A 16,020-nucleotide genomic window follows, 5' to 3' on the forward strand; every position below is an offset into this window, starting at 1 on the left:
TATAACGCCCAAAATAATTGACATAATACAAATGTAACATAAATAATAAATATATTATATGTATGTATAATATACAGTAAGATAAGATTAAGTGAGTATGAATATTTTTTTATTCAAATTTTACTCTAAAGTGTGATTTTCTCTAAGACTACTAAAAAAAACATAGAAAAAATGATTCTGCTTAAATGCGTTTTGTTTGTTACACATGGGCCAGAGAGAGAAAATTGATTCCTCTTAAAGAAACATTTCCCTATTTTCTTCATTAAGTTAATTTGTTTATGTTACAGTAGAACTTGATTTTGTATTTTATTAATAAATACAAATATTTTTAAATATAAACAAAAAAAATTATCTAAATACTTATTACAATTTATATAACTGTTCTGTATTTTTCATCTTAGTTTATTGATAGCTGTAGTTCTGAATACATATGAAAAAAGTATGCGGCTTAATAATAATTTTTGTTTTAAGTAATCTCTATAATATAAAGGTCATATAAAAATCTAACGTAATTTTAGAGAAAAATAGTAAAACAGTATGCCTAATGGTCATACTTATTGTATTTTTTACAATTTATTTAATCTGATTTAAAATTAATGTACGCCTGAGAATATATTATAGCAAAAATAAATTCATAACAATAAATGTTGTTAAATTGCCTATTGATAATGCCGTGTAATCGTAGTTAATAGTTAGCATAAAACATATAAAAATTTAAAGAACGCCGCCACTCGCAAGAAGACAGACTTTTATACTAGTCCTAATGGAGAGTTACAATTACATTTTTTTTATGACGTGTATTAATTGTTGTTAAAATTACAATAATCTTCATAATGATAAACTCTATTTTATGTTATATTATATAGATTCTTAAAATAAACTAATGTTTTGGAATCATGTACCAATTAAGTTCAAATGGTATTAACATTATTAAATCATGGTATAAGATCACGGAACATCGAATGATATTCGCGATAATGCGGTTACGCGACGCATTTCCTAGGAGTAACGAGACAATTGATAGAAAAACGCAGTTTATAGTTACAAACAAAGTTTATAAAAGATACTATACACAATACAATACAATTGTATTTATAATCAATAACAATAAGAACCGGTACTGAAAATTAAATTTACACAAATATTTGTAAAACCATTTACAGACTACTCATTGGCTTAATCCTGTTATTTTTTTTTTTTTGATAATATAAATTAATATTATCTATCGCAAATTTTCCTTCCAATATTCTTATTTTTTTTTATATGTAGGTCTTCTATCTCTCGGTCGAATAGTCACAGGATAACCATTAGAACTTCTCATTAATAAATCTAATTTTAATTTAATGTCACTTAATTTTATATCTGTGTGCACACTGTAGTTTCGCAAAAACGTTGATATTAAAACCTTCATTGACACTATAGCATGTTTGTATCCTGTCATTTAAATAATTCAAATACACGAACATTAGATACAATTAAATTATATACTGTTTTTTCGTTAAAATTAAATGTATAAGGTATAACTTATAAATCATAAGCAATAATATTTTACTTTACCTAAACAACCTCTCGGACCACCACTGAACGCTATAAAACTATATTTATGGCGTTTATTAACATTTTCAGCGTCAAAATTATCTGGATTATACGACCATGGATTTGGATACAACTCAGGAATATGGTGAGTACATATTGGAGATATAATACATATTGTTCCTTTTGGCAGCGTTTGATTATCAGAATCTAAATTCAAAATGTATTAAATAATGCAATTTATTATATAATATAAATTTTAATATTCACTTACGAATTTTAACATTATCCTGGAGTTCTCTGAGTAATAATGGTGCTGTAGGGTATAACCGAAGTGTTTCCCGTATACATTGCTCGAGATAAACTAATTTAGTAGTATCTTCAATAGTAATTGTTTGGTCGCCATCACCAAATACTTCAAAAATTTCATCGTAAACCTTGTCCTACAATATAAAAAAAGTATTAATGAGTACAATTGTTTATTTGTGGCTGGAATAATATGATCAAAGCTAGAAAGCTCATATCCAAAAACATAACCCCAAAAAAAAAATTACTCTATAATTAACCACGATTTACACGATTCAATAAATACTAATCTAATATATGTATAATAATAATAATAATAATACACCATACTATTTAAATGTTTTAAATATTATAATTTGCAAGTACTTACTTGAATTTCTGGATGGATAGCTAACATCAATATACAAAAACAATCTGTGATAGTACTAGTTTCACTACCCTGTAATTTATTTGTCAATTATATTTATAAATTGTCTACACACATCGCTACTTTTATTTACACTTACACCAATCATCATAGTCACAACTTCATCTCTAATTTCTTCATCAGAAAAGTTTGCACCAGCTTCATTCAAATCCAACAACGTGTCCAAAAAAACTTTTAAGCGCTTTCCTGAAATATGATTAAAATGATCAATTAACATCATATATAATAATATTTTATTTCATATCACTCAATGTCACCATTGTTGGCATCTATATCGTTATTGTTATTTTGCATTTTTTTTTGTGCATGTTTTTCTTTCATTTCTCTGATCACCTAAAATAGCAAAAAATAATTTTGAAGATATATTAGCACTAAACATAAAATATATTAATTGATATAAAGAGTGATTTTTTCATGAGTGAACACTGAACACCCATTATTTCAAAAAGTATAGTCTTTTTTCAAGTTTATAGGTACACGTTTTCTAAAACTGAAGGCAGTTTTTATTTTTTTCACAATTATGTTTAGTAGTAAAAAATTATCAACTTTTGATTTTACCTATATTGTGAAGCTGATAACAAAGAATAACTACCAATAAAAATCATAGTTCCAATTAGCACCTAATTTGTGTCTAACACCTAAAAACCATCTAAAAACCACTTAACATTGAACAGCTATAAAACGCCAACAGATCAACGACAGTTAAAAAATAATGTGAAAATTAATTTATTAGTCTGTGCAATTGTTAATATTTATAGGTTGAAATTTGAAAATCAAAAGTTAATAGTTTTTTGTTATTATTAAACATAAAAAAGCAAAAATAAAAATGAATACAGTTGTAGAAAAACATGTACTTGAAAATTTGAAAAAAAAGAAGTCTATACTTTTTAAACCAATAAATATTCAATGATAAAAGAAATAACCCGAAATATACTAAGTTATTAAATTACCTGATTTGGAAGTTTGTGCAACCTATTGTAGACATTTTGTAGCCCCATAATTTTTCTATAAATCGAAAAAATTATATCTGGATACAACCATGGTTTGTAAATTCTCATGGAATCTAATTCTGATGCTCTAAAAATAAATATATATTAAAATATATTCTTTGTATTTTATACATTTCATTATATTACTTTATTAATGCTTCAGCAAACTCAGACTCTTTATTTGATTGAGAGTCAAGATTGTAACCCATTGCGGTTTCTTAGAATTATAAAATATTACATGAATACGTAGTGAATACAATTTAGATACCAATAAAGCTACATATTTTAGATATTTAAATACTTACGACAAATTATATCAAGATTAGTTTTCATAATGTAGTCCGAAAGATCAAATGGTTGTGTTTTACCTAATTCCTTCTTTAAATTTTCAATGAGAATTCGGCTTTTCTCGTTAAAAACAGGAAAAAACTGATCAAGAAGATTGGCGTTGAAGACGGGAGCAATAAGACGACGGTGTTGTCGCCATTTATGAACTATAAACATTTTTAAAATTATTATAGTGAAAAAGGTAGATTATTGTGTGAGTGTTAAATTATAAGTAATAATTGATAATGATGTATAACTAATGTAAAAATTTCTGTTTTTCTTGATTCTTTGTTTATTTTTCCAAATCGTAAAATAATTACATGAGACCTTCTATTTTAAAATTTTCCTAAACCACTTTCCTTTTAATGTAGACAATTAAAGCTTAATTTTTTTTCTCACGTCATTACATTTTATGAAAATGATTTTATTTTGTTATGGTTATTTTTTTAGAGCAATTTATTAATAAAATATCAATAAATTATGGAAAGCCTGAAAAAATGACATGTAAATGATCAATGATTATACTATTTTACACTGACCTGGAGCTGAAAACAAGCCTTCACCTACAGTATTCTTAAAGAAATTGTAAAACTTGGATTTATCCAAGGCTTTGGAACTGTTTAATATTATCTGAAACAAATTAGGTTTTAAATACTAGGTAGCTATTGAATTTCTGTCATATTTTGACACGTCTAGAAGTTATGCATCGAGTAATTTGTAAATTAAATATCACATATAATATATATATATATAAAATATTATTTTCATTTACTTATTCCTATACCTTATTCAATTCGTTAAAATAAGACTTGTTGGATTTTTTATTTAAATAATTACTTGTAAGTCTTCTGGCTTGCTTATGGTTACGAAGAAATATGAAGTTAACCACAATTTGCGTGGTTCAAAACCATTGAACAGTTTAAATACACTATCCATGACCTCTGAAAAGCAAAAAAGAGCAATATTTTTTTCCTCATTGTTTTTGAATTATTATTGTTTTTCTTACGTTGGGGTGTACCAATAAACTCAAGACCTGAGCCAATAAATGGGTATGACGATAGTCCCGTCATTTTCAATGCTACTCTTTCGAAGTGTCTACGGTTCCATTTGTGAAGACACCATAAAACCACAATAAAAGAAATTGATGTGTAAGCAGTTAACTCGGTACTTGTCATATGGATCCCATCCGCTGAATGTTTAGATGTCGTGGAAAAATCGTGAGACCCTTCCATACTAAAAATGTTACAACCATAAAATTCATTAGTATTTTAAGAAATCTTTATTACAGAACAAGTTATAAATGTTATTTCATTATTTAGGTATACCAGCATGGAATTGTTAATTCTAACACGAAATGTTTTTTTAAGAAGAATCATTATGTTATGTGTCTCTTTTTTGGATATATATTTTTTTTTTTTGGAAATTCATCTTTATAAAATATCATAATACCATAAATAAAATTAAAACATAAAATTTATTTTATTGAAAATTAAAAATACCTATGTACCTATGTACATTCATTTTTGAATTTAACAAAATAACAAAATTGACTTTGTTTAATATGTATAAAATATCATCTCCTTGTATTTTTATTTTATTTTTCCAACTATAAGAAAAAGTGCGGATTGTATTTACTTTTTTTAGTATCAATAAGTATAATGTAATTTAATTTAAATGTTTGATGATATTAAATATATACATGTTTATTAAAAATTAATTATAAGATTACATTTATAAAAATATATTTATATTTTTTAAAATTGTAATTTTACTTAATTTTATGTTTATTTGAGTGAGGTTCATAGAAAAAAAATACATTGTATTATTAATAATTGTATTTTTATATTAATATTATTATTTATTATTTATTATTTTATTATTTTTATTATTATTGTATTTTTTTGTATTTTATACATTGTATCATTTATTTGGCTAGCTGGAAAAGTGAAAATGACTCACCCGGTTTTTATGCGAACTAATGTATATACTCAGTTATGGATATCAACAAGGAAAAAATCATAGATTTCTAGTTGTTTCAAAGAGAACAACTAAAAGGTGATTTAGAGAGGTGGGCCTGTGAACTATTATTATTGGATTTAACTGATAGGAGTAAGTAATATTGTAAAGTCGAATAGTTTTTGAAAGATATACGTGCTGTGTATCTGCTATTATATTTACACAGCATACAAATATTAAACACGACTTTGATATTTGGAATTTAAGTAAAAGTTTAATGTAACGAATAAAACTAATCGAAAAAAATATCCTGATTCTATTGTATAGAAATCGTCAATTAATAATCATCTTTAGTGATTTGTGTAAATAAAAGTCTAAAACACATACCAAATGAATATCAGTGAGTAGATAATGGTGAATAAAACATGTGAACATAAAGAACTTAATAAAATGAAATACAATATAAACTGTTTATAGATCCAAAAACCGAATCATAGTATGCTTTGAAAAAAATTATCATGACGAAAGATTTTTTGAAGGATATGACACATGATACACATTTTTTACACACTGGATAGGTTAGATTCGTATCATAATTTATGATTAAAATGTATGTAAAAACGTATTCACTTATATTATTTAGTATTTCAGCCGGTAGATACTAGAAACGTAATAAAAAACTTGTTAACTATAAAAAAATAACGAGTGACGTTAAAAACATTGTTCAAGAGATCGCAGCTCATGTAAAAAGATAAAATTCAAAAATATTTGAAAAATGCAGTTAACACATGATAAGCAGAAATAAAGTTCCTCAACTAAAACCTAGTTACAACGATTCAATTAATAAAAATTCACTATAGACTCTAAAAATATAAATTAATTGCTATGCAAATTACTATTTCCTCAAATATGTTCAAATGTACATTGTAATATTACTGAATTAAGTAATTGAGTAAATGAAAATAAAAAAAATAATATTAATTTAGCATGAGACATTGATTAACGAGTCGAATTTATATTTAATAAACTATGTCACAAACAGTTGTTTTGAACTAGGTATATAAAACTGAACATTCAATAATCCTAACTGATTCAAAAAATAAATAATATGAACGTATACTTACTTTGTACCGTTGCATAAAGCAAATCGTATAGTAAATGTTACGACTACAACTAAAGTACAAAATATCAAAATAAGTATATATCTAATACAAATTAAATGTCAAGGTCATTACCACCAAATTTGTAAAAAAAAATATTAGTAAACATTTTAATAATTCATTTTTTTATAATTATTCTAGACATGAATAAATTCAATTGTGTGTAGCTAAATATAGTTAAAGGTGATAAACATTTATTATGTGAAATTCATAAAACTATAGTTACGTTATATATGAGCAATAAAATATGACATTGTGTAAACTAAAAATTGACTCAAAATTTAATAATCATAATATTAAGATGCATTATCTTGTAATACGTATTATCGAATCTACTGAGGTAGGAACTTTTTATAATATTCTGTATTAATTTATTCTATAAGTAAAATAAACTAGTGGGTTTTCAGCAATATCGACAATATCAATGCATTATGAATTTCATCTTCGGGGCGAAAATTATATATTTGATTTTTGTATGAGCTTTCAGCTTTTGAGCATATTAATCAAGCTAATAATAAACTATTTTACTGATTGTTACTTTTCAATATTATAAGATAAGGTTAACGATGAAATGTTTGAAGTATTAGATGATGGTGACCAAACAATTACTATTGAAGATACTATTAAATATTAGTTTATATCGAGCAATGTACAAGGAAATACTTCGATTATACCCTATAGGACCTTTGTCACTCAAACAACTCCAAGAAGATGTTAAAATTTGTATGTGAATATTAAAATTTCTATGATAGAATAAATTTCACAATTTCATACATTTTTAATTAAGTTTCCGATGATCTCACTCTCCGAAAGGAACAATTTGTCTTTTATCTCCACTGATCACTCACCATACTCCAAAATTGTGTCCAAATCCATGGTCATATAACTCGGATAATTTCGATGCTGAAAATGTTAATAAATGCCATAAATATAGTTTTTTAGCGTTCTGTGGTGGTCCGAGAGGTTGCTTAGGTAAAGTAAAATATTATTGCTTATAACTTATAACATTATACATTTTATATATCAACGAAAAAACAGTATACAATTCCAATGTATCTAATTTAAGTGTATTCGAATTATTTGAATGACAGGATCCAAATATGTTATGCTGTCAATGAACGTTTTAGTATTAACGGTTTTGCGAAACAACAGTGTGCACACAGATATAAAATTAAGCGACATTAAATTAAGATTAGATTTATTAATGAAAAGTTCTAATGGTTATCCTGTGACTATTCGACAGATAGATAGAAGACCTACATATAAAAAAAAGAAATAAGAATATTGGAAGGAAAATTTGCGAAATATTATATTATTATATATTACTAAAGACAAAAAATAAATAAAACACCAAACATGTACACAACATCAATACATCGCATAAAAACTATATATACGCAATATGAATTGCATAAAAACTCCACAAACCCATAATGCCAATCATTATCACTGTCGGGATATTTCAGACCAGGCAGTGTATAAATATGGGTCAATTCGGACCAGGAAATCACTAAATTTTTTGAACCGAGTTTTATTATCACCATTCCAAATACCGATTGTTGTCCGCGATTAAAACCACCGCGTTTTCGTCTTCGATCGCAAGTGCTGCCGTGTCTCCTCCCTGTGTCCATCTTGCCACTCGCAGAGTACGCACTGTACCTATACCCTCCGTGTACGGAATACGTTTTTGCTTATTACATATGTACGGTGCGGAGTACAAGGCGTACTATACCAGTGTGGTAAGACCCGCTCACCCTCCCTATCGCTGTGTTTGGAATACGTCTTTGCGTATTTACACCAGCACACGATAGTGAGGACGTCACTCCACCACTTTTACTCTGCCTCTCTCGGGATATGGTACTCCGTATTTATATCAAAGCGACAGAGAAATGCTGTACCCCGTTGGAACCTGTATATGGAGTACGTCTGTGCGTACTTATACCTGCCAGAATCTACGGGTGTGATGTGATGGAGCGGGGATACCTTGACCGACCAACGATCGTACAACCGAGCTGCAGACCGTTGCAAGAATTGCCGAAGCTAAAGGCGCCAATCCGCCCCGTACAACCGAGCCGCCAGGATACGCAGTGCCGATTCGTGCAACTGTCGTGCCACAACTACCACGAATCTAGCCGCCGGAATATTACCAAAGTCAGAGTCAGAGTGTCAAGTACGAAGTCTCCACCATCAGAAGCCGTATTATCATGAGTTAAACCGAGAAATTTGAATAAACATTTTATGAAAATATTTTTATTGTCAGCCTGCACGGCATTTAAAAATGTATATAAAAAGAAAAAACTGTAAAATTCTTATTGGTTATTTGTACGTTATTAATAAATCAACACACGTATTAATTCCGTTACAATGTACAGAGATATACAATTAAGCGGCATTAAATTAAAACTAGATTTATTAATGAGAAGTTCTAATGGTTATCCTATGACTATTCGACAGAGAGATAGAAAACCTACTCATAAAAATATATTATCAAAGACAAAAAATTAGTATTAAGCTCATAAGTAGTTTGTTAATGGTTTTATAAGAAAAGTGTGTTAATTTTTTTTTTTTCATTTCTGGTTGGTACTTTCATCGATTATAAATACAGTTGTATTGTATATTGTATTTATAATCAATGGTATACTGTACACGATATACACCTTTTTATTTTACTCCTCTTAATTTGTCATCTATCTCGTTTGGCGCAACCGATTATGAAAACGTTAATACATCATTTTCACATTTTTTTAGAAGTTTTATAATTGTATAAACATATTATGTTAGTTTTTTTTATAACACTTTAAAAAAAAAAAACGTACAAATATTTAAAAAATTACTAATTAGAATTATTTACAAATGATTTTATAAATTTTTAAAAATAATTTAAAAAATGTATTATTTAATAAAATTAACATGGCCCTTATAAAGTCAATTTCGAACTTAAAACCATTGTTGATGCATGAAAATTACTTTTAAAAAAATAGGCATATCCGAATATGGTGTTCAAAATAGGTGTTACCATTAAAAAAAAAGTTTTTACTACACATGCGCAGACCAAATTTTCAAAAAATTTCGAAATGTATCGAAAAATGTGTAATCATATACCACCAGTTTATAAAAAAAAAATCGATTTATTCCAAAAAAATTTGGCCGAGAAATTAAGCGTTATCTAAATTGGTGAACACAGTGAACACACATAATATGTATATTGCTAATTTTTAATTTAAATTTAAATTTATATTGTCCCTTCTGGCCTTGCAAAATGTATCTTTTACTGAGTTTGCTTGCATTCATTAACTGCGTTTTTCTTATAAGTTGTAAGAGATATAAGTTATTCAATGCTCGAAATGAAAAATTTTACGAAACAGAACGTTTATAAAATTAATATGTAGATTATATTATTAATTTTTAATTTTAATTATTTTAATTTGTATTTACTTTACCTACAGTTAACAATACAATATGATTGTTAAATAGATAATAATAATAAATAACATAAGTAATTTTAAGCTCGAAAAATTTACAATTTTTAGCAGAACACAGACTAAATATGTTGTGACATTGTCACTTGTCAAGTATTTTCAAACTACAATCAAAATATAATTAGGTAGGTATACACAATGTACACATATATACAGATTACAGAAAGTCAATAAATAGAGTTCGTTAACATTTGTGACAGAATACTTTATCGATAGTAAATTGGGTATTTTTACTTTTTATTGCCTTTTATTGCGATCGCGACTATAATGGTAGCGTAACCCGTGGGAAGTTTACGATCATTAAATCGTTTACGTCTTTATTACGAATAATTACGAATAATTATATTTTGTCGAAAGGAAATTTTATAATTTTTACCTTCCAAATTGTGATACTCTCGATTTTTATAAAACGGTACTCTTGAATTTTAATTTTAACCAACCGGAACGGACGCAAAGGTTATATTACGAACCGGAACGCCGTTCCGATGCGTTCCGGTCCATTTCGAGCACTGGATATAACGTGTCTCGTTATCGCATTATCGTGTGAATCGTTCGACGTTCCGTGAAGTTTTCCCTCCTTAAAGATGCCGTCATCTCCATGCATACATTGTGTACCATATTAACAAAATAATCTATATGTACAAAATTCGAATAAAATATCTAACACTATGTAAGCCGCTCATCTAACAATATCTGCGAATCCTAAAAACAATTCCATAAAAAATCCTGAACACATCACTCAAGGTAATAATTTTAACAGTTATGCAAGCGACGGCTGTAAAGCTGTTAACCTTACTCCTTGTCGCTAATGAACCAAACGATTCCGTCGATAAAATAGCTTCTCCTTTAATTTTTATGAAAGATATTTTAGACTTTCCGAATTTTCGCTCAGTGCTATTTGAACTATAATTGTTTCGAAAATGTCTTTTAAAAATTTTTAAAAGAGTTAATAAAATTTTAAAGATGACCTGACACAATGATTTTTTTGTAGCCATCAACACCATGAAAAAAACTGCAAATAAGGAAATGTATATAATAATCAAAAAATAAATCAATTATTATATCCAATATAATAAATATTTTGTTGCCATGGAATTTATATGTAAAAGTAGATAGTATGAAAATAGAGCTATTACATACTCAAAAAACACACATTAATACATTATTATAAAACCAAATTATTTATATTTTTTTTGCATAATATCGTACTCCTAAACTGTTTTGTTCAATTTCATTATTTATAAAATTATTCATATTTATTTATCAATAATTTTAGAGTTAAAGTATTTTAATTTTTACAAAGCTACAGCTATGTAATTATTTTCTTGTTTGGTTTTGATGTATCTTAAGAAATTAAACCAATTAATTATACAACTTAATTATTATTAAATTCAGTGGAGTAAATAAAAATAAAATTAATATTAATTTAACATGAGACATTGATTAACGAGAAGGATTTTTATTTAATAAACTATGTCACAAACAGCCCTTAACTAGATATTAAAATATCGAAATTCAATAGTTTAATCGATTCAAAAAATAAATAATAAAAACGTGTACTTACTTTGTACCGTTGAATAAAGCAGTTCGCATAATAAATATTACAACCACAACTAAAGTACAAAATATCAAAACAGGTATATTACATGTGTCGAACACAATTAAAGTACAAAATATCAAAATAAGTTTATATTTCCTACAACTTATATGACAAGGCCATTACCCCCAAATTAGTAACAAAAATGTTATTAATAACTTTAATTATTCATTTAGAATATATAATCATGCTAGACATAAATTCAATTGTCTGTAGATGAAATATAATTAAGGGTGATGGTTAGATGTTATGTAAAATGCATAAAACAATAGTTATGTAATATATAAGCAATAAAATATGACATTGTTTATACTAAATATTGATTCAAAATTTAATGATTATAATATTGTGATGAATTATTTTGCAGTACTTATTAGTTATTATCTTATCTACTAAGGTAGACAGCTTTTATAATATTCCATATTAATTTATTCCATTAACTTATTCTAGTAAAATAAACTAGTTACTAGTTACTAGTTAGATACTGTAATTATATGTATGTATTAACTATTACAATATAAATAAATAAATAATATAATTTACATCTTTATATAGTTTAAATCAAATTTTTCGATAAATAAAAAAAACTGAATTTAAAATGACATTGTAAAATAATAATAAAAACTTAAGTTAAAAACATAAAAACTTCAAGTTCTCAGTTAAGATATTTTAAAATTTTTACAATATTATAACTAAAACCATTTTTTTTATTAAATAATTTATTTTGTCTAAATTTCAACTTATATTGTTAAGGGGATTGGTAAACAAAGATTTCATCTCTTTGTCAAATACACGCGCAACATAAGAATTCAGACGTGTTTTTGTGCAACGTAGCGATTGATAAAGAAAAGCGATAAGAATTCTGAAAATAGATTTGAATTCGTCGTCAAGTCTACTTGAGAACGGTCAGTCTATATTTGTATATTAAAGCATAACTTCTTAAGCAATTGAAATATGAAAATTTTATTTTAATTACTCGTTTGTAATAGAGCGTTTTAAGAATTTTGGGATATACTATCAAGTAGATACCGCTCAGCTGTACATTAGGTGCCCAGTGGATCACTTTTATATAGGTATTATAGGAGTGTTAAATTTGAGTCCAATGATACGTATCATTATATACGAAAAACAATTTTGAACGGAGATGATTTATCAGCCTAGGATATAATTTCCGGTGGTTGGTGAAAAAGGAGGTTTATGTTTTAATGGCCTGAAATGTAAGTTTTGTTATAACTATTGTAAGTCAAATTTATGGAAAATCTTGTATTAAATTTCCAACTCTTAGCTACTTATAAAAACAATTTTATGAATTATACCTACAAAATAAATTGCAAATATTCGTGATTTTAACAAATTGTTGTCAATTTTTGAACCTCATACGCTAATAAAAAAATTGTGCTTATATATTCCAATAATTTTTAAATCACTATAAGACTAATATATGAGGAACTTTCTATTAAATTTTCAAGTATTTTTCAAAAAAAAAAATGTTATCGATATTTATATATAAAAAAAACTTAAGGAAAATAAATATTTCAAATGTCTAAAAATAGTAATAAAATAAGCAAAATATTTTTAAAATTTAATCTTGTAAAGAAAATGCCAATCTTAACAACTGGCAAAAATGTCAAGTATTCACGACTTATACTTTTTGAATAATAGGAAATATTTAAAACCATTTGAGGATAAATCGTTATCGAAACGCAATTTCGTAAAAATTTAAAATTCGAACGCACATAACATTTTTCCTATCATGACGTTTCGAGTTTTCTCTATAGCTATTTGAAGGAAAACTTATGGATAACTTAGTGTTGATTTTTTAACCTTAAATATAAACACGAAAAATTGTATGATTTTTCAACTACAAAATTATTTGAACATTTTCGTGTTTTGACATACCTATATCGTAAAAATTTGAACTTGAATTTGAAATTCTGAAGTTAAAAGTTAATTAACTTTAAAAAAAAAAAAGTAAGAAGTTAATTAACTTAATGTTTTAACTTTTAATTTATTAATGCCTAGCCTTGGGTGAAGCATGATATCAACACGTATTTACTATCTACAAATTTAAATTGTCTTAACTTTATTATGCAGAATTTTTTCGTTGTCATTTTTTTATACTGTGAAGTTAGGTTAGGTTAGGTTATAATATACATTGTAAACTTATTTCTGATCGCTCCAAGTTAAACCACTGTTACACTTCCCATTTTTATCCATATACGTAAAAAGGTAATTATTTTTGCGTATGGAGTAAAATATTTGGCACCCTTTTTTTGTGCATCGTTTTCAAAATATTACCTTCCGAATCACGTTTTCGACAATTTTTCAGAACTTTTTTCAACTCACCACCACAAATTGTTTGGTTTTTAATTTTTGTACATATTTGGTCAATTGGTAATAAACCACGTATCTCTTCATTTCGAATTACTTTAAAATATTATAATATATAATATACAGTATGCAGACATACGGTAGATATCATACTACATTATCATAAAATTACGATTTATAAAATATTTATGGTAGATAACATATTAGACAAGTACCATAAAAACTTATAAAAAAAAATTGTGACTAACGATTTTTGATTTTTTTTAACTACAATAAGAACAACTCAAAAGGACCCTTATACCTACCTATTCAATGTTCAAGTATTTTTGGTCTTCCAACATGTTATATCGACACTTCATCTAACTGTTTATAGATAACACTAATCTAAGCATTTAGTGAAAATTTCAAGTATTTACACTTTTACAGAGATTAGTTTTTGAGTTACAGCCATATAAAAAAAATCAATTTGGTCGAAAACTGGTTTTGCATAAAAAATTTTTGTTTAACTATTTGGTAGATATAGAAGTATACTTGAATAAATACAAATAATAAGTACTATAGTTTTTTTCATAATTAATAAAGTATAAACAAAAAGTTGACTAAGTATTTAACATCACAATTGATTTTATTTATCGTCATAGGTATTTGTAATATTATAAAATGGCATTTTACTTCGTTTCCATATTATATCATGTAGTTTAAAGATTTAGTTAATACTAAATTTTTTTTTTTTTTTGACGGTTTTTCAATGGTAAAACACAGGCTCCTGTTATTATACGTTCGTGGCTACTACGATTTTTTTTTATTTCGCTTAGCACCGTTACCGTCGGGATGGATTTATAGAAAATTAGACAAGAATTTAGCATTAATAAGACTTTTTCTATATATGAAAAGAACTTTCGATTCGATTGAGCATTCAATATTGTAAGCTGAAATATAACAGAACGGTAACAGGGAAAATTCATATCGTATTCAACAAGTTATAGTAAATGATAGTTTAAACGTTAATCTAGTTTAATAAAACCTATCGCAAGATGGCAAGATGCTGTATTGGGCCCTCCTCTTTTTATTTTGTACATTAATGACTTATTGAGTATTAAAGGTAATCAGTCAATTTTCAGTTTTTCTGATGTAACATAAATTATTATAGATGATACGAATAGAAATCGTATTCATAATAAATCAACTCATGTATTAAGTATCATCAAAAAATGGTTTGTCAATAACCTCCTGGAACTTAATTTAACAAAATTGCTTTATAATCAACCACTGGTAATAATTATCTTAAAGCACAAAGCTTGTAATGAATTTAATATAAATACAACGACTGCTATTAGAGATAACAGTAAACTTAATTGCACTTCTATTTCTCCAGTCCATGATTTAAAATATCTAGCTAATAACATGGACGCTAACCTTAAATGACAAAATTATATTATTAATACAACTAGAAAGATTAGATTATTATTCCATAAATTTAAAACTCTTAGAAACACAATTTCACCCACCACAATGAGAATGGTTTCCATAACTATTGCACAGTTAATATATTGAATATTCATATAGTATTTAGAGTTGGAGCAGTGCCAACAATATACACCTTAACTTAATTTATACCACTATTAAAAACTCTTATTTAAAATATCTTTTAAAAATAGGATGACCACTGTATTTTTATAATATATAAAATATAAATTTAGCTTAATTATATGTTCGACATGTATTTTCAAATATGATTTTCCTTGATATTCAATAATTTAAATTCAAACATTAGTCATAACCAATATAAAAATAAAAATAGTGAAACAGCCTTATACGTATTTAACTCATATGCATAGAACGGAATTCGGAAAAAGAAACGCCATTAATTCTGATAATAAATGAATCATAACATATATCAATATATATATATCAT

General features: G+C 26.3%; 1 protein-coding gene across 2 annotated transcripts; it reads right to left on the bottom strand.

Annotated features, from left to right (window-relative positions):
• Window positions 1–1,034: 1,034 nt before the first annotated feature.
• LOC114128770 (cytochrome P450 4C1-like) lies at window positions 1,035–11,861 on the bottom strand. 2 transcript variants are annotated; one of them, XM_050198665.1, is made up of 13 exons: window positions 11,742–11,861; window positions 4,589–4,815; window positions 4,420–4,523; window positions 4,122–4,212; window positions 3,561–3,749; window positions 3,403–3,472; window positions 3,217–3,343; window positions 2,524–2,599; window positions 2,346–2,452; window positions 2,210–2,278; window positions 1,808–1,976; window positions 1,558–1,743; window positions 1,035–1,434 (listed from the first exon to the last, which is right to left on the bottom strand). In XM_050198665.1, exons 1-13 carry the CDS (start codon window positions 11,768–11,770, stop codon window positions 1,250–1,252), a joined length of 1,629 nt encoding a protein of 542 aa, XP_050054622.1. In that variant the 5' UTR covers window positions 11,771–11,861; the 3' UTR covers window positions 1,035–1,249. The 2 variants fall into 2 exon arrangements, with proteins under 2 accessions (XP_050054622.1, XP_027849155.2); XM_027993354.2 differs by lacking the exon at window positions 11,742–11,861 and adding an exon at window positions 6,663–6,730.
• Window positions 11,862–16,020: the final 4,159 nt, after the last annotated feature.

Source organism: Aphis gossypii, chromosome 1 (genome assembly GCF_020184175.1).
Source record: "Aphis gossypii isolate Hap1 chromosome 1, ASM2018417v2, whole genome shotgun sequence".
In the NCBI taxonomy this organism is placed as follows: domain Eukaryota; kingdom Metazoa; phylum Arthropoda; class Insecta; order Hemiptera; family Aphididae; genus Aphis; species Aphis gossypii.

Coding starts and splice junctions, on each gene's coding strand:
- LOC114128770 (XM_050198665.1), bottom strand. CDS start 11,770: ATGCGAACTGCTTTATTCAACGGTACAAA. Junction 3,344..3,402: donor TTTGCTGAAGCATTAATAAA/GTAATATAATGA, acceptor ATTTATTTTTAG/AGCATCAGAATTAGATTCCA. Junction 1,977..2,209: donor CTATCCATCCAGAAATTCAA/GTAAGTACTTGC, acceptor TTTATATTGTAG/GACAAGGTTTACGATGAAAT.